Genomic DNA, 18,610 nt, shown 5'->3' on the forward strand with positions numbered 1-18,610 from the left:
GGCAGTGGTCCCTCTGCCTGAGCTATGAGCTAAGAGTGTCACAGTGTATGGATTAACCCATCCAGACAGAGCCCACTTTTGGCAACCACTGTTTCAGCTAACAAGACTGTTTTCTTCCCCTATCCTTTTTGGGGATCTGAACATATTTAAATATGTGGCTGGCCCAATCTTTTAAACATATATTTATATATATATATATGATGCTTGTGTCAGTATGGACTACTTTTCTCAATCCTTTAAACACGGGACCTCAAGATAAACCCTTTCAAAGTGCAGTCCTTTTAAAACAAAAGCCATTCAAGTGAAAAAGCGGCAGTTTTGAGGTCTGCACTATTAAGTGGCCGTTTTTTTGTTTTTTGTTTTTTAAAGATTTTACTTATTTGACAGAGAGAGAGATCACAAGCAGGCAGAGAAGCAGGCAGAGAGAGGAGGAAGCAGGCTCCCCGCTGAGCAGAGAGCCCGATTCAGGGCTCGATCCCAGGACGCTGGGATCATGACCTGAGCCGAAGGCAGAGGCTTCAACTCACTGAGCCACCCAGGCGCCCCTAAGTGGCCGTTTTTTACAGTGATTGAGTATTTCTAACTGGTCGATGCGTTTTGATTAGAATTATCATCTAAAATCACCTGGGTGATTTTCGTAAGCAACAGTCACAGAGCATCCTCTGCTGGTCAGAGGAAAAAAAAAACAGGTACTCTCACAATATCCCTATTTACTCCAATCTTTGCATATGCGTTTGCGTTTCGTGCTTCTGAAATATTTATCTGGCGTACACAGTGTACACGAAGATTAATGTTAAAGATTTGGAGGGGGGAGAAAAAGACCGCAGGCAAGCTTAAAAATTCAAAACTTCGCCTCCCCTCCCGTCCCTTGAGCCCTCCTGGTTCGAGGCCCCTTCTCGCGGGTCTCGCGGCAGCGCCCAGCCCTTCTCTCCCTGGGGCCCCGCCCGCCTACTGGGACCACTGCCTGCTCTCTACACAAATCCGGCCTTCCTTTTCTTGTTTTTCTTCTCTTTTTCTTTCTTTCTTTCCTTTTTTTTTTTTTTTTTTTTTTTTTAAACGAACTGGGGTTTGGGAATAGAGCCATAGGAGGAGAAAAATGCCCGAAGAGGCCAGGACGAAGAGAGCAGAGAGCGGGGTCAGCGCTCCCAACCCGGCGCCCCGCAGGCCCAGCGAACTCCGCCCCTCGCCTCCCCACGGGCCTGGCCAGGTCCACCGCCCACAGCGCAGCTACGCACGCCCTCCGGCCCGTACTTCGCGCGTTCTCCTGCACCGCCGCGGCCATTTCGCTCAGGAGCTCCTCGACGACAGCGGGCAACGTAGCTCCCGGCAAGGCGACAGCCATGGCGTCCCAGGCACTTAGCCTCCCCGGAAAGCCCAGGAGGTGCGAGGCTCCGACGGCTCTGGGGAGAATTCCCGCCGTCGGCCGGGGGCGGGGCGAGGCGCAGGGACGTCGGCGCGCGTCACGCGCATGCGGGCAGCCACGATGCCGCCTCCTCCCATCTCGCGGCCGGACCAATCCGGCGGGCGCTCGGCGTTGGGGGCGGGCCGTCCTGGGACCCCGCCGGGCCTGCAGTGCGCCGAGGACGCCGCGCGAGCATGTACCGGCTCCTGAGCCCGAGCCTGGGCCGAGGCCTCCTGCGGGCCGCGGGGCGGCGGTGCCGGACCTGCTCGGCGCGCCTGCTCCCGGGGCCCGCGGGGGGCCGGGCGCCTGAGGTGGCGGTGCCGGCATTCCGAGTCGCGCCGCGCGGCGGAGGCCCGGGCCTGCTGCCGCTGCTGGCAGGTGAGGGGCGCGGGCCGGGCGGGGCCGGCCGGGCGGGGACCGGGGCGCAGGCCGGGCCCGGTGACCTCAGAGCCCCTTCCCGCAGCGCTCGCCTGGTTCTCGAGGCCCGCTGCGGCAGACGAGCAGGAGGAGCGGCAGGGAGCGGGCGGGGCCGCCGCCGAGGGCGCGGCGGACGAGACCGAGGCCGAGATCATCCAGCTGCTGAAGAGAGCCAAGGTGAGGCGGCCTTTGCGAGCGGGGCCCGTTCGTTGGCCCTGCGAGTACGCAGCGCTCGGTCCAGCTTCCCGAACGCTGGATGGGGGACTCCGGGGGTAGACTTGCCCAGAATTCGATGGGTCATGGTTGGGGGTGGGGGGGGCGGTGTTGGCATCCATCCAGGCTTGTCAGACTCCAGAGCCTGCAGTCAGACCGCTGCAGTCCCCAGTGCAGATGGAGGGGGCACCACGGGCATCGCTTTTTTATCCAAGCAAAATGAGCGGAAATGTAGTTGCTTTTGTCAGGGAGCCAGCTGGACCGAAGGGGCTGGCGTCGAGAAGCGGGCACGTATGTGGCGTCCAGAAAATGCACCTGAGTTGCTTGTGCACAGTTGGGTTCTGTTCTTTCGCTAAAGCCTTCCTCTTCTCCACGTTCTTTTCTATTTTGTCGTCCTCAGGTTATCTCCTGTCTGCCATCGGGCTTGCTGCCGCCTCAGTGCTAACGACATCCAAATTTATATTCCCCTGCTGCAGTGTGCTACTGACATGCCCTCTCCAGTTCGAGGCCTCACCTACCTCTCACACCTGACTGTTGATCTCAGAAGCCTCCCCAGCACGTCCCTTCACCATCTTCCCCTTGCCACTGACTACCCAGTTTTTCCCTCTGGAAATCTCCTACTCAGTCTTAAAACTCGCGGGTACCTTATCACTGTCTCTCAATACCCTTCCAGCCCAGCAACAGTTCCTCTTGCCACCAAATCCAGAGTATTTCTGGAATCCATCTGCCCTTTTCTCTGTGTCCTCTGCTGTCATCCTGGCCACATTGTCACAGCCTGCCGTCTGGTAGTTTTGCCTGCCCTGTTGCCACACTCTCCATGCAGCAGCGAGAAATGTAAACTGGGGGCCGCCTGGGTGGCTCCCTCCGCTAAGCCTCAAACTCCTGGTTTCAGCTCAGGTCATGATCTCAGGACTGTGAGTTCGAACCCCACTTCCAGCTCCCTACTCCATGGGGAGTCTGCTTGAGGACCCCCCCCCCCCCCCCCCCTGCACACTCTCTAAAAATAAATAAATCTTGAAAAAATTTTTAAGTCAAAAAACCAAAAATGTAAATTGGATCATACCACTTATTCGCCTAAACAATTTTGAGTGACTTCCCGCTGTATTTATGATAAAATCCAAACTTCTTAACTGTGGCCTGCACAGCCCTGCCTGACCTACCCCACCCCTGCCCTGTCCACCCATTTAGCAATAAGTCTCTGGCTCACCGAGTCTGCCCTTCACATATGTTTCCTTTTATCTCTTGAATGGTTCTGGAAAATCCTTCTCTTCAGCCTGCTGGGCCTTTGTTCATCCCCTGCTCTCTGGGTCATTTTCCCCCATGATTCCTGGTTGACTCTCATCCTTCCTGCCTCAGTATAACTGTCACTTCCTCGGAGGGCTTCTCTGTCTCGCATTTAGAGGGGACCCCTTATTGTAATTCCCATTGCTTTTCTTCATAGTTTATATCATTAGTTATAATTAAGTTTATTTGTCCTGTAGGATTACCTTTAGAATGTAGGAGGGGAAAAAAGATGTCAGACAAGCAACTTCCTTAGAAAACGGTGCAGTAAATTACTCACATTGCTGGTGTCTGCATTTGTTGGCCAGAACTTTGTCGTGTGGCTGCAGATACATAGCTGCAAAGGAAGAGGATCTCCCTTTCACCATTGTAGGCATAAAGCCTGGTGCACAGCTGGAATTCAGTACATATTTGACGAATGAGTGCATAGCTGTCTTCTGTGTATTGGGATGTATGGCAGTACCCACTTCTGTGTGGTAGCACATACATCTGCTTTCTTTACATTTCGTTTTCTATTCCTTTCTTTGTTTTCTTTTTTCAGTTGAGCATCATGAAAGATGAGCCAGAAGAGGCTGAGCTGATTTTACATGACGCTCTTCGTCTTGCCTATCAGAGTGATAACAAGAAGGCCATCACTTACACTTACGATTTGGTAACTCTTCTAACCAGTCTGAGCCACTGATGGTGAAGGGTGGATGTAAGAGAGGGGTTGTTCGCTCTCCTGATTTACCCTCCTGACCTTCAGGGTGTTGTGAAGCTCTTTGGGTTTGTTTTTACTACGTTCTCTTTTGGTTTCGATTTTTATTATATGACCCTTAGGTACTAACATTTTATTACCCTTCACTTACATGAAGTTTAAATCTCAGGCCAAAAATAAATGTCATTAGTATTTGTTTTTTCCAGTGATGAATGGAGCCAAAGTTGGTTTATCATCCGCAAAGACTGTGCAACTATTTACACTCACACAATTGCTGTCCTTTGATTTTCGCAAATTAGTTAAATACCTTTCTCTTGGAACTTTCTTTTTTTCTTATTCAGAGGGTAAAAGCAAAAGGGAGTCATTAGCTTAGAAGTTTTGAAATAAGAATGCAGTGCTCTAAACTGAAAAACAATTTGTAATTTGCTTTCAGATGGCCAACTTAGCATTTATACGGGGTCAGCTTGAAAATGTAAGTAAATCACTTTGTGGTATTTTGAATTTGTGAAGGACTAGCTTCAAGGGAACTCTTATTAGGAAGGATTCAAGCTCAGCTGCTGTAACAAGGAGACCCCAAAATAGAGTGACTCAAATAAGAGGGTGTATTTCTTTAAATGCATCATTCCAGAGGTAGCGGTGCACTGAAGAACGGTAGGTACCTCTGTTCCATGAAGTGGTCCACAAGGTCAATTTCCTTATAATATGTGTTCTTGTCCACATGGGTGAGCTGGCTCACCCTTACCCTCCAGGAAGGGGCAGGCAGGCAGCTTCCTTATAAAATAGGATTTAAAAAGTGTTCACGTTCCTTCTACCTGCACCCCTTGGCCAAGACTTCCTCATATGACCGTTCCAATTGCAAAGGAGGCTGACTTGTAAAAAAATAACTGAATAGATGTTGTAACTAAGAGGATGGGAGAGTGAGTAATTTGGGGATAGCTTGCAGCTTCTGCCACAGTAGCTTTAGATGAAAAGTTAATATCTTTCTTCCTTTTTTTTTTTTAAAGATTTTATTTATTTATTTGACAGAGATGACGAGTAGGCAGATAGGCAGGCAGAGAGAGAGGAAGGGAAGCAGGCTTCCCACCAAGTAGAGGGCCTGATGCGTGGCTCGATCCCAGGACTCTGGGATCACCACCCAAGCCAAAGGCAGAGGCCTTAACCCACTGAGCCACCCAGGCGCCCCTAGATGAAAAGTTCGTTTCTGAAGTTGGTTTCTACTTCTCACAGGGTAGTTCTTAACGGTTCCCAGAGGAGGTGGGGTCGTGGTGTTTTTGTCTGTTTTCTCATCACAAGGATATTTTTCTCTGCATATGAGTGTGTATGTTGTTCTACAAGGGGATGTTGCATTAGACTAGTACTTAGAATCCAGGGTCCCAAGTAAAAGAAAAATCTTTTCCTTATGCTTCTAGGCGGAAAAACTTTTTAAAGCAACAATGAGTTACCTGCTTGGAGGGGGCATGCAACAGGTAAGGACGTTGCCTAGGACTGGGCCCTAGCGGAAGAGGTTTTCAAAATAGTTTTGCTTCCTGAAAACTCCACTTAGCCCCCAACATGTGCTTTGGTGAAAAAAGGTGGATTTTTTCCCCCCGTCTTGGCCCTGTATAAAACTACCAGTCTTTCATTCATGCAAAAACATGGTTGCTGAGAAGTTCAGTTGCCTAATTCTTCCAGAAGGATAAAGACCAAAGCTTTTAGGCTAAAGTCGGTCTAGATGTTGATCAGAAATTATCCATATGGAAATTGAGCTTCTGTGAATTTTCTTCATTTCCTTTTTCCCCACAGGAAGACAATGCAATAATTGAAATCTCTCTAAAGCTGGCCAGTATCTATGCTGCTCAGAATAGGTAAGTAGAACCAGAATCTAGGTGTGGCAGCAGCCAGGGAGTTGGGCTATGAGCAGAGAACTTTCTAGGATATTGTATCATTTTCATTTAGTTTCCAGTTATCTGGATCTCAAAAAAACTGGGTGTCGCACTCAAAGTGTTCCCCCCACCCCATCCTTGAAGTCTTTAGTCTCCTAGTTTTGCCCCGCTGTTTCCAGTAGCCTGCTGAGTGGGGCAGACAGCCCTCCTTTGGCCACACTGTGACAAAGCTAATCAACTTTTCTGTTCCTGCTTGAACTGGGAAGGGAGGTTATAGTTAGAACCAGTTTAGCTCTTCCTAGGAGAGGAGGGAGCAGTGTAAAAGCCACTGGGGTAATGTACTTTGAAGGAACCATTTTTTGAATATAAGTATCAACAAACCAGGAGGGTAGATACATAGTTGGGTGATGAGGGACTTGATGTGGGAGTGTCTCAGTGGCTAGTCCAACGGGCAGTGTTTTTAAAGCATGTAAAGGCGATCAGGTGACGAGTTTTAAGAAGGGGAAAAACCTCGGAGTAGGGGAGTGAGCTCTGGATATGTAAGACAGGAAATTGGTCTTAATTTAAAAGTGTTAGATGAATCTAAATTCTTGTAAAGAAGAATCTTCTGCTACACGGGAAAGGCTTTAGGAAAGAATTTGGATGTGTGCTCATTGTCCCAGGAACACTGATGAGTGAGGCCTGGTGCCTTTCATTCTCTTAAGTGGGGTTCAAAGAAGAAATAACCTAGAGTGTAAGCGAAGAACTTCTAGAGAGTTATGTATCTTGGAGGGCATTTATGGGAAGACCTAAGAGGAGCTTTTAGGTTTTCAGTGCTGTGATAGTTGTGCAGCACAGGTTTGGAATGCTATCAGACCTGATGCTGTAACAGGAGTGCTTGTTGAGACCAGGGTTCCTGGCGCTGGTCCCTGCTGTCCTGATCACCAGCTCCTTCTCTGTCAGCGGAACCTGCTTGTTGCCTGCATGTGCATGGACACTAGATAGGCTCGGACTTCGGATGGCCTTTGATTTCAAGTCTCTTGAGGAGCTTTGAGGTTGGCCCATGCCGGGGAGCAAAGCAGCTGGGATCAGTCTCTCTCGGAGGAGTCCTAGAACTGGAGGTCAATGGGGTATGAATTGGAATAAAAAGAAGCCCGAAGCTAATCACAGTGGAGAGTAAGACGGATTCGTGGTCTCTGACAAGTGGAAGTAATGGCCCCTGATAATTAGTCTGTTGGTTACTCTGTACTCTTGTCGAAAGTATTTTTTTCATTTAGAGACTGGAATATGTGTAACTCGACTTGGGGCTTAGGAAGGCTGATATTAGTAAGGGAATTATTTCTAGACATTTTGCTCTGACTAGAAACATCTAGTGGGCCGCCTCCCCCAGCTCCGAGTCCTGGCTGAATAGGGTCCCTCCTGCCAAAGTTTGGTCTGAAGAAGCTTCTGTTCTGGGAACAGAGTACAGCAGTGGGGTCATCGGTTCTCCCTGGCAAAGCACTAGAGGAGAAGGGGTGAGCTTTGGAGTGCCCGTCTGCTAAGAAACCAGAGCCACCACCAAAGGTGAGAACCGGGGCTGCGCTTCTGGATGCAGAAGAAATTTCTGTTGTATCCGTGCATCTCTTTCTAGAAACTGGTGGTTGACGCTTGTTCTCTCCGGAGTCCATCTGCCTAATGTTTAGGTGTTCTCTCCATTTGGTTGAGGGTCCCGGGCTGGATTCAGGCTCAGTACCTTCTAGTGCCATAGCCAGGAATTCCGTGTATATAAAAAAAGCTTCTAGTAAAGACCTAACAGCTTGGGAAGCTAATACACAAAGCTAATAAACCTGTTCAGAACTTGCACAAGATCAGTAGTTAGCATCCTTAGGGCAGGTGGCCTGAGCCTCTGTTCCTATTAGCATTACTTTGAGTGAGTGTAAAGCCTTCCAAGTGGAGAGTCAAACTCATGGTGGAAGCTACTGGTTCTGTCATTTATTAAGATGACAGCAGCGTTCTTAGCTTTTTGGGTCTTAAGCTAGGTTAAATGGGTGACTAAGAACTTCTACAAAATGGCAGACTGAGACTCCTTGGAAACTGCAAGCAGCATTCCCCCTCCCCATCTCACATTTCCTGTATTGCTAATGCTCACACCCAAGCCCGGAAAATGCGAATGAAAGAGGGCTTTGTGAAAAGGTGAACAGCCGACTGCTGATCTTTGCTTTACAGACAGGAATTTGCTCTTGCTGGCTATGAATTCTGCATTTCAACTCTAGAGGAAAAAATTGAAAGAGAAAAGGAATTAGCGGAAGACGTTTTGTCAGGTAGGGAAACCTGACTGTTTTCTGGACGTTGCTTTTTGCCTCAGAGCTTTAACGCTGTAATAGAGGGACATGTACCTGCATCGGGGGAGGGCAAGTTACCCATTTGGGGAATTAAGTGGCTTTTTTTAAGATCTCAGCAGAAGGTCTGAAATAAGATGTTTTATTTAAATAACTTGACCACTGATTGCTTTTTAACCCTTTGGTGACATGTTCATAATTTACTTGTTGACTTGTATATAATCTCTGGAAAATTGGGGAGCAGAAAGGGAAGGGCTTTTTCTTTTCTCTTGGTTCAGCTACCAGTTGCAGTGCTACTTATAATTACATTTTGGTCCCGGAAAGGTGAAGAGAAATTCAGGGATTTTTGGTTTGTTTGTTTGTTTGTTTGGATGCCCGAGTGGCTCAGTCAGTTAAGCATCTGCTTTTGGCTCAGGTCCTGATCCCAGGGTCCTGGGGTCGAGTCCCACATCTGGCTTCTTGCTCAGTGGGGAGCCTACTTCTCCCTCTGCCTGCCGGTCCCCCTGCTTGTGCGTTTGTGCTCTCTCGCTCGTGCTCGCTCGCTCTCTGACAAATAAAGAAAACCTTTGAAAAAAATCATTAAAAAAAAAAGATTTTATTTATTTATTTGAGAAATGGTGAGAGAGCGAGGTATAGTACAAGCAGGGAGGAGAAGGAGAAGCAGACTCCTGCCAAGCAGGGAACCTGATGAGGGGCTCGATCCCAGGACCCTGGGACCATGACCCAAGCCAAAAGTAGACATTTCACTGACTGAGCCACCTAGGCACCCTGAGAAACTCAGGTTTTTGTAGTTCATCCTCATGATGAAGGGAAGAGCCTACAGAATGAGGTTAGGAACAGAATGGGGTGGGCAGGATGCTATCAGGTTTCTTTCTTTTTTTTTTTTAATATGATTTTATTTATCTATTTGACAAAGATCACAAGTAGGCAGAGAGGCAGGCGGAGAGAGAGGAAGGGGAGCAGGCTTCCTGCTGAGCAGAGAGCCTGATGTGGGGCTCAGTCACAGGACCCTGGGATCATGACCTGAGCTGAAGGCAGCCACTTAACCAACTGAGCCACCCAGGCACCCTCTATCACGTTTCTTAATATGGTGTGAAATACTGGCAATTGTCAGATTCAAAGTTCTTTTGGTAATGCTTACTTCCCATGTACTCTGTGCTGAGAACTAGCGAGATGCTAGAGAAACAGTGGTTAGCCCTTGTCCCCAAAGCAATACGTATGATTTGAAAGAGTTATCTGTACTCTTGTCTTCAGTTCTCTCTCTCTCTCCCTTTTTTTTGAGGGTTGTTTTTTTTTTTTAATTTTAGAGAGAGAACACCAGGGTCGGAGGGAGAGGGAGAGAGAGTCTCAAGTAGACCCCGTGCTGAGCCCAGAGCCTGATGCTGGACTCAATCTCCTGACCCTGAGATCACGACCTGAGCTGAAACTAAGGTTCACATGCTTAACCAGCTGTGCTGCCCAGGCTCCCCTTTTCCAATCCTCTCTTGAGCATAAATGGGGCTTTCTCTTCTGTCACTCTGCTGAGGCTGCCTTTATCAAGATCATGAGTTCTCAGTCCTTATCTTACCTGCTCTGCTTACTAGCAGCTCTGACTCCGGTCTTGGAAACACTTTATTCACTCGTCTTCTGGGACCTCTCACCAGACACTAACCTTCCCCTTTGCTACCTCTAAAGTTAGCAGACTTTGAGGCTCACACCCTAGGAGATAAATTTAGTCCTATACTTTTATTTATTTTTAATTTTGTTTTAAGGATTTTATTTATTTATCAGAGAGAGAGCACAAGCAGGGGGAACAGCAAGCAAAGGCAGAGGGAGAAGCAGGCTCCCTGCTGAGCAACAAGCCCCAGACCCTGGGATCATGACCTAAGCTGAAGGCAGCTGCTTAATTGACTGAGCCACCCAGGAGTCTAGTCCCATACCTTTAAGTATCAGTTACACGTCATCATCCCCAACTTACCCATGGACTACAGACATGAACTGGGTAAAATTGTCTCCTTGACATCTTGACCTGAATGGCTAGTGATCATTTCACAGTTAACATGTCTGAAATGGGTTTCTTGATTTTTCTTTTTCTTTTTTTAAAGATTTTATTTATTTTGGAGAGAGCGTGAGAGTGTGGGGGCAGGGGCCGAGAGAGAGAGAATCTCAAGCAGACTCCAAGCTGATCGTGGAGCCCAGTGTGGGACTTGATCTCACGACCCTGACTGAGATTGTGACCTGAGCTGAAACCAAGAGTCAGATGCTGAACTGAGCCACCCGGCCCCCTGGGTCTTTTAATATCTGCCACTTACAAACTTGCTTCTTTGCCAGTTAGCCCCGGCAGTAAATGACACCACTATTCACAAAGTTACGCTAGCCAGGAACCTGCAAATCACCTGTGATTCCTTTCTCATTCCTGATGGTGAGTCATCAAGTTCTGTTGGGTTATCCATCAAAGTGTATACATGTCAGACCGCATCTCGTCCTCTCACCCTATGACTTTGGTCCAGGCCATGATTGTTTCTTGCCTGAACACCTGTAAAGTCTCCCCAGAGGTTTTCCTGCCTCCTTGCAGTCCCTCACACAGTCCATTATCCATGTAGCACGCAGTGATCTTTTAAACCTCAGTGCCTTTGAATCACCTTTGGGACTCCGTGTGGTCCTGTAAGGCTCTACATGGTATGACGCCTTCCTCCTTCTACATCATCTACTGCTCTCCCACTTGCTCATTCCAGTTTGCACTGGTCTTTTCCCGGCTGTTCTGTACAAGCTTGTACATCTCTCAGGACCTTTTCACTTGCTCCCTCTCCCTAGCTTGCTCTCCCATATCTTTGCATGGCCAGCTCTCCTCATTCAGTTCGGGGGTCCCTCCTCGGGAGGCCTACTCTGACTAAAACAATGCTCTCTTCCCACCTATCCTTAACTTTTCTTCCTCACACTTGGAAGGAGTATATGTGTGGCTATTGTGTGCTCATGTTTGTGTGGCCACTAAAAGTGTATTTTTGTTCCGAGTGTTTTTGTATTTGTCTTCCCTAGCAAATTTCATCTGTTTTGTTCACTGCTGAGTCTTTAGTACTAGAACAGTGCCTGGCACGCAATGGAGGCTCAGTAATTGTTGACTGTAAGAACAGAAGACCAGACAGACAACAAGGAGAGTTTCAGTGTGGTACGGAATTGCTTCAGGGAAACTCATGAAAGATGTAAAAACAAGTCTAGCTATCAAATAAGTTACTTTTGAACTACTCACACCCTTGCTGTCTTTCATTTGCAGCATTGACTCTAGACCGTTTCTTAAAAGTGACTCCGGAAGTAATACCTGTGCGGTTAAGGAAATGTAGAAAAGCATTGGGAAGAAAATAATAAAAATGATCCATAATAATCCTAAGAAAAAACTACTGTTGATTATTTTATTGTGTGACTTTGCAGGCTTGTTTTCCCCTATGCTGTTTACATTCTAAGAAATAAATTAGGGATCATACTGTATATGCTTTTATTTTAAATTAGTAGTATATTGTGAAAACATTTTTTTCCAGGCAGAGGAAGTCTTTTTGGAGAAAGCAAACTAACTTCAATTATAACTATGGTTGTTACATTTTACTAGTTAGACGATAAAGAAAATGTGTTACATTATTCTTAATCTTTATTTTTTCTAAAGAAATATATTCCCACTCAGTTTTATTTATTTATTTATTTTCTAAGATTTTATTTATTTATTTGACAGAGATCACAAGGAGTCTGAGAGGCAGGCAGAAAGAGAGAGAGGAGGAAGCAGGCTTCCTGCTGAGAAGAGAGCCCGATGCGGGGCTCGATCCCAGGACCCTGGGATCATGATCTGAGCCGAAGGCAGAGGCTTTAACCCACTGAGCCACCCAGGCGCCCCTATTTATTTATTTTTTTAAGATTGGTTTATTTATTTGAGAGAGTATACACATACACGCGAATAGGGGCACGGGGCAGAAGAAGAGAGTCTCAAGCAGACTCCAAGCTGAGCCTGGAGCCAGGCACGGGGCCTGATCCCATGACCTGAGATCATCACCTGAGCTAAAACTAAGAGTCACTAAACCAACTGCACCATCCAGTGACTCCCTGCATTCTATTTTAACCAAACTAAATCCGTTATTGAATTCATATGCACTTTTATTTAAAGATTTTATTTATTTATTTGACAGAGATCACAAGGAGGCAGAGAGGCAGGCAGAGAGAGATAGGAGGAAGCAGGCTCCCTGCTGAGCAGAGAGCCCGATGGGGGCTCGATCCCAGGACCCTGGGACCATGCCCTGAGCTGAAGGCAGAGGCTTAACCACTGAGCCACCCAGGTGCCCCGAATTCACGTGCTTTTAATTGACACGACTAAATCTATCCCCAAAGTGTTTAGTTCAGGTCGCATAAAAACTTGGTCTAGGGTACTCATTTTGTTCCTCATGTTGTAAATATATATGTAATTACTGAAAAAAATTAAATGAAAACAACAGATTGCTAAACAGTATAATTAAGAGAAGCGTAATTTTTTCTTCTTTCTGTTTTTTAAAAATATTTTACCCATTTATTTGACAGAGAGACAGCGAGAGAGGGAACATAAGCAGGGGAGGGGGTAGAAGAGGGAGAAGCAGGCTCCCCACTGAGCAGGGGGCCTGATGTGGGGCTCGATCCCAGGATCCTCGGATCGTGACCCAAGCCGAAGGCAGATGCCTAATGACTGAGCCATCCAGGCACCCCAGGGAGCCTAATTTTCTGGAATATGTAGATTAAATACAGATCTAGAGCAGGGATGCATGATACCAAAATGTAAACAGGTTGATAGATGGCCAGGGGATTTATGTTTTATTTGTGTTTTTCTGAATATTCTGTATTTCTTGGAACAAATTATTTTTTAAACTACTTTCTTACATTACCTGTATAAGAAGTCAAGGAGCATTAGAAGAATTAATTTAAAAAATATGATTTCCTTGCCACCTGTCTTCCTGGCATCATTTTCAACTCTTAACCAATTTCTTCTGGTATTTTCCTTCATATTTCTAAATAACATAAAATTATTTGTTGATTTGTTACATTTTTAGAATCTGGTAACTTACCGAAGAGTGAGGAGTTAGTGCGGTTTCGGTCGTGTCTTCGTTACTGCGAATCTATTAGTAGTGTTAGCTGTTGAGCCAAGTAATGTCACGTGATCGCATTTGCTATTATTTGTGACTGCTTCCTACAGAAGTCCGCGGTGTTTTTGTTGCTTGTTTTTTTAATAATTGCTCTGTTAACCGGAGTACTTGCTCTCGTTCGTTCCTAAGCTGCTCTGGGGCCCTGGGCTGCCTCTCAGTTGTCTGCAGCGTTCGGTCACGTTCCTCTTGTGGGCTTTGTCACTCGCCGCCCTTTTTCCACTGCTTGTCATCTCCCACAGCTTATGATCTCTGTCCTCTGCCTTGATTCATCTCTCTTGTGACTTTATATCTTTTTCATCCTTTAACTTTGATTTAGCGATGTTTTGGGGGAGAATAGGGACACGTGTGTGTGTGTTCAGTCTGGAACGGTGTATCTGTGTGGAGGTTAAGGGTTCTGTGACGACACGGGTGGTGTCCAGGTCTGTTCCTTAGGATGGCGTCTCAGCACTGAGATTCCAGGTCAAAAGCGGCGCATTTTAAGGTTGTTGATGAATGTCGCAGAACTGCCCTTGAAAGGACTGTATTAATTGACATTTTCTGATCTGTGAATTTATTTGCTTTGTGACTTTCGTCAAATTGAGTAATCCCTGTGTGTTTTTGATCCTCAGAATGGGAATAAGAGTAATCCTCTTGTACGACTGGTAGGAATATTGAATGAGTTCGTATTGATGAAGGGCTGAGAAAATGCCTAGTATAGAGTAGCTGCTTGAGGGTTAATTGCTGTTAGTTCACATTACTGTGGTAAGGCTGTGTGCCCCTTCTCCCCAAAACTCACTGACTTTTATAACCTTCACCAGATTGGTGATGTGGCTGTGATGCATTAACTAGCATTTCTTCGTTAAGCGATGAGGTTGATCATTTATTGGTACTGTTTGATAAGAATATTAACTCTATCCTGTCACGTTCTTTCTTTTCCCTTGCTCATGTCTATAGAGTTCAGAGTTTTGGGATTTTTTTGTTTGTTTTAATTAAAAAGTGAAACTGACATTCATACAAGTGAGGGAATCATGAGAACAGGCAGTGACCCAACACCGACAGTACTTTCACAGCCTGGGTGTGTCTGACCCCAGTACCATTCCCCTTCTCACCACAGAGATACTGGTCTGCTGAAGCTTGTTGGTTTGTGCAGGTTTTTTTTCAAAATTCATAAAAATGGGGCCCCTGGGGTGGCTCAGGTGGTTAAGCGTCTGTTTGGTTTCAGCTCAGGTCATGATCTTAGGGTCCTGGGGTCAGTCCCCAGACTGGGCTCCTGGCCCAGCCAGGAGTCTGCTGGAGATTCTCTCTCCCTATCCCTCTGCCCATGCCCCACCACGCATGCACGCTCACTCTCTAAAACCAATCCGTCTTAAAAAAAAATTGTATAAGTGAATCACACAGTATGACTTGCATTTGCCTTTGATCTTTTTGGAGTTAGATCTGAATTCATTTTTGTCTATTTTCTTTGCTTTTATTAATTTTAAATGACTACCTGGAGTTATTTACTTATTTTTTAAAAGATTTAATTTATTTATTTGACAGAGAGTGAGTGCACAAGCACAGGGAGCAGTAGGCAGAGGGAGAAGCAGGCTCCTCAATGAGCTGGGAGCCCAACGCAGGACTCGATCCCAGGACCCCAGGATCGCAACCTAAGTCAAAGTCAGTTGCTTAACTGACTGAGCCACCCAGGTGCCCCTGCCTGGAGTTACTTAGAATAGCTAATCTAGGCAAGGTGTTCTAGAAGTCGAATAGAGGCAAGTGAGGCAGAAGTCCTGCCCTTCTGGAGCTTAATGCGTAGGATAATTTTCATGTTGAAATGAGAGAAATATTCGGCCAACTTTCCTTGTAGTCTTTTTTTTTCTTTATTCCTAAACTGTGTTGACATAACATTGTAACACATCCGCAGTTAATCTTGGTATGATGTTGGTAACTACTTTCTTAAAGATGGTGATCTGTCAGCGTTATGTTTGTATTGTAAATTAGTATACGCTTGCGTTTCTTTTGGGGCTTTCCATTTGATTCATTCATCTGATGGTTCTTATAACAGGGTGCGATGTTTGAATTCTATGGTAGCATACGTTTCAGTTATATAGTAAACAGGTTTCACACATTTGCTCCCATTTTATTTTCACTTAGTCTTTAGCTGAATTTTCTTACGTAAAAAATCCCTAAAGTGCTTTGCATTACTAGATTTTCATTATCTTCTTGTTGTTGTTTTTAAAGACTTTATTTGACAGAGAGAGACAGAGCATAAGTAGGCAGAAAGGCAGGCAGAAGGAGAGGGAGAAGCAGACTCCCTGCTGAGCAAAGAGCCCACATAGAGCTCTATCCCAGGATCCTGGGATCATGACATGAGCCAAAGGCAGATGCTTCACTGACTGAGCCACCCAGGCGCCCCCATAAGTTTTTTTTAAAGAAGCATTAATTTATTTGAGAGAGAGTAAGAGTGTGTGTATACGCATGTGGGAGAGGGGACAGAGGAAGAGACTCTCAGGCAGACTCCAGACTGAGTGTGGAACATGACGAGGGGCTTGATCTCATGATCCCAAGATCACGACCTGAGCCAGGGTCAAGAGTCGGAGGTTTAACTCACTGAGCCGCCTGTGCATCCCTCGAGCTTCGCTTCTGCATCTAGTTCTCTTGCTTTTCCCACCACATCTGCCGGTACTTCCTCTGCTGGAGTCCTAAACCCCTCAAGGTCATCTGTAGAACTGGAATCCATTTCTTCCTCTCATGTCTTCCCGTGAATGACTAGTGTTCTTGATGGCATCTAGAATGGTGAATCCTTTCTAGAAGGTCTTCAGTTTACTTTGCATAGATCCGTCAGAGGAGTCACTGTCTGTGCAGCTAGGGCCTTCTGAAGTCTATTTCTTAAATAAAAAGACTTGAAAGTTGAAATGAGCCCTTGCTGCACAGGCCGCAGAGTGGGTGCTGTGTTAGTAGACCTGAACACAGCGGAAGTCTCACCATCCGTTGCCATCAGAGCTCTTGGGTGACCCGGTGCCTTGTCAAGCAGCAGTAATATTTTTAAAAAAGATTTTATTTATTTATGTGAGAGAGAGAAAGAGACAGAGCATGAGAGGGGAGAGGGTCAGAGGAAGAAGCAGACTCCGCATGGAGCTGGGAGCCTGATGGGGAATTCGTTCCCGGGACTCCAGAATCATGACATGAGCTGAAGGCAGTCGCCTAACCAACTGAGCCACCCAGGTGCCCAAGAAGCAGTAATATTTTGAAAGGAATCTTTCTTCTGAGCAGTAGGTCTCAACAGTGGACATAAAATATCCAGTAAATTGGGGCACCTGGGTGGCTTAGTGGGTTAAGCCTCTGCCTTCAGCGCAGGTCATGATCTCAAGATCCTGGGATCGAGCCCCGCATCAGGCGCTCTGCTCAGCGGGGAGCCTGCTTCCTCCTCTCTCTCTCTGCCTACTTGTGATCTCTATCAAATAAATAAAATCTTTAAAAAAATTAAAAAGTCCAATAAATTGTGTTGTAAACAGACGTGCTGTCATCCAGGCTTTGTTCCCTTTCTAGAACGTGGACGGAGTAGACTCTGCATAACTCTTAAGGGTTGCGGGGCGCTCGGAATGGCCCGCAGCGTCAGCTTCACTTGAAGTCACCAGCTGCGTCAGCCCTGGGCAGGAGAGTCGCCCTCCCCTCTGACGCTCTGAAGCCAGGCGCTGGCTGCTCTCCAGCCGTGACAGTCCTAGGTGGTATCTCCACCAACAGAAAGCGGTTTTGTCTGTGTTGAGAGTCTGTTACTTAGTGTGGTTGATTAGTGTAGCCTAGTAGCTTGATGAGGGTCTGGAATCTTCTGGAGAACTTGCTGCAGCCTCTCCATCAGCACGTGCTGCTTCAGCCTGCCTGTCTATGGTATGCAGACGATGCGGTTCCTCAGTCCTCCTGAACCAGCCTCTGCCAGCTTCAGCCTGTCCCGCTGCTTCCTCACCTCCCAGCTTTGCCCTAGCTGAAGGGAGTCAGGGCCTTGCTCTGGGTTAGGCTTCGGCTGAAGGGGGTGTCGGGGCTAGGTTGGCCTTCTCTCCAGACCGCATCAGAGCCCTCTTTGTTATCATCCGTCTGTTCCCTGTAAGGCTTTCTCATGTCCTTCTAGAACCTTCCCTTTGTGTTCATGGCTTGGCTCACTGGTGCAAGAGGCCTAGCCGTCTGCTCGTCTCAGCTTCTGGGATGCTCAGTCATTTCTAGCTTTTGATTTCAAGTGAGAGACATGCGACTCTTTGTTAGGGGCTGTGGTAGGATTATTAATTGGCCTGATTCCAGTATTATTGTGTTTCAGGGAAGAGGGAGGCCCAAGGAGAGAGAGAGATGCAAAACCATATGGGCCAGATCTCTTTTGGAGGTGATTCTCTGGCAACTTTTTTTCTTCTTTCCTTGATCAGTACTCATATTTAAATTTCTTCTATTTTTCTTGACTTGATTTCAGTTATGTAGGACAGTACTGAGAACACAGCATTACTAAACATGTATGTATGTATGTATTTGACAGAGAGAGACATTGAGAGAGGGAATACAAGCAGGGGAAGCGGCAGGCAGAGGCAGAGAGAGGAGCAGGCGTCCCTCTGAGCAGGGAGCCCGATGTGGGGCTCGATCTTAGGACCCCGGGATCATGACCTGAGCTGAAGGCAGATACTCAATGACTGAGCCACTCAGGCCCCCAGCATTAATAAATAGCTTGAATAGGGGTGCCTGGCTGGCTAGGTCAGTAGGGCATGCAAGTCTTGATCATAGGGTCAAGTTCAAGCTTCGTGTTGGGTGTGGAGCCTACTTTAAAAATATAAATAAAAATAAGTATCTTGAATAAATGAGCGCATGGATGACAGATGTTTGGAGATCTATATTTTCTTTAAAGAAACTTTATGGAATTATGTTTTTAAAGCATAACCGACCGTCATCTGTTAGGATGTCATACTTCTTTCCCAATTCCTAATTTCATGGATTTATTTCATTTTTTCAAGACATTTTTCTTTTTCATTGACTCCTTTCTCCTCCTTTCCTTGAGCTGAAAGTTTCATTCATTTTCATGTTTTATTTTTTATTTATTTATTTTTTAAAAAGATTTTATTTATTTATTTGACAAGAGAGAGTGAGCACAGGCAGACAGAGCGGCAGGCAGAGGCAGAGGGAGAAGCAGGCTCCCTGCTGAGCACGGAGCCCGATGTGGGACTCGATCCCAGGACGCTGGGCTCATGACCTGAGCCGAAGGCAGCCGCTTAACCAACTGAGCCACCCAGGCGTCCCTCCCATTTTCATATTTTAAATAATCATAACACTTTTGGAAAATGCAGCTATTTTTGGTCTATACATACTTGGCGTCATGAATG

General features: G+C 46.5%; 2 protein-coding genes across 2 annotated transcripts in view; one reads left to right on the top strand and one right to left on the bottom strand.

The window, feature by feature from the left end:
- ZSWIM7 (zinc finger SWIM-type containing 7) overlaps window positions 1–1,437 on the bottom strand; it is a 16,143-nt gene extending 14,706 nt beyond the window's left edge. The window contains exon 1 of the mRNA XM_059379895.1: window positions 1,252–1,437. Within this exon, the coding sequence (XP_059235878.1) occupies window positions 1,252–1,342 (91 nt within the window). The 5' untranslated portion in view covers window positions 1,343–1,437. The remainder of the gene's footprint in view (window positions 1–1,251) is intronic.
- A 62-nt stretch (window positions 1,438–1,499) lies between these two features.
- The window catches only part of TTC19 (tetratricopeptide repeat domain 19), a 30,097-nt gene continuing 12,986 nt past the window's right edge, over window positions 1,500–18,610 (top strand). The window contains exons 1-7 of the mRNA XM_059379893.1: window positions 1,500–1,780; window positions 1,866–1,996; window positions 3,855–3,965; window positions 4,444–4,482; window positions 5,420–5,476; window positions 5,793–5,854; window positions 8,057–8,151. Of these exons, the coding sequence (XP_059235876.1) occupies window positions 1,597–1,780; window positions 1,866–1,996; window positions 3,855–3,965; window positions 4,444–4,482; window positions 5,420–5,476; window positions 5,793–5,854; window positions 8,057–8,151 (679 nt within the window). The 5' untranslated portion in view covers window positions 1,500–1,596. The remainder of the gene's footprint in view (window positions 1,781–1,865; window positions 1,997–3,854; window positions 3,966–4,443; window positions 4,483–5,419; window positions 5,477–5,792; window positions 5,855–8,056; window positions 8,152–18,610) is intronic.

Source organism: Mustela nigripes, chromosome 16, assembly GCF_022355385.1.
Source record: "Mustela nigripes isolate SB6536 chromosome 16, MUSNIG.SB6536, whole genome shotgun sequence".
NCBI lineage: Eukaryota > Metazoa > Chordata > Mammalia > Carnivora > Mustelidae > Mustela > Mustela nigripes.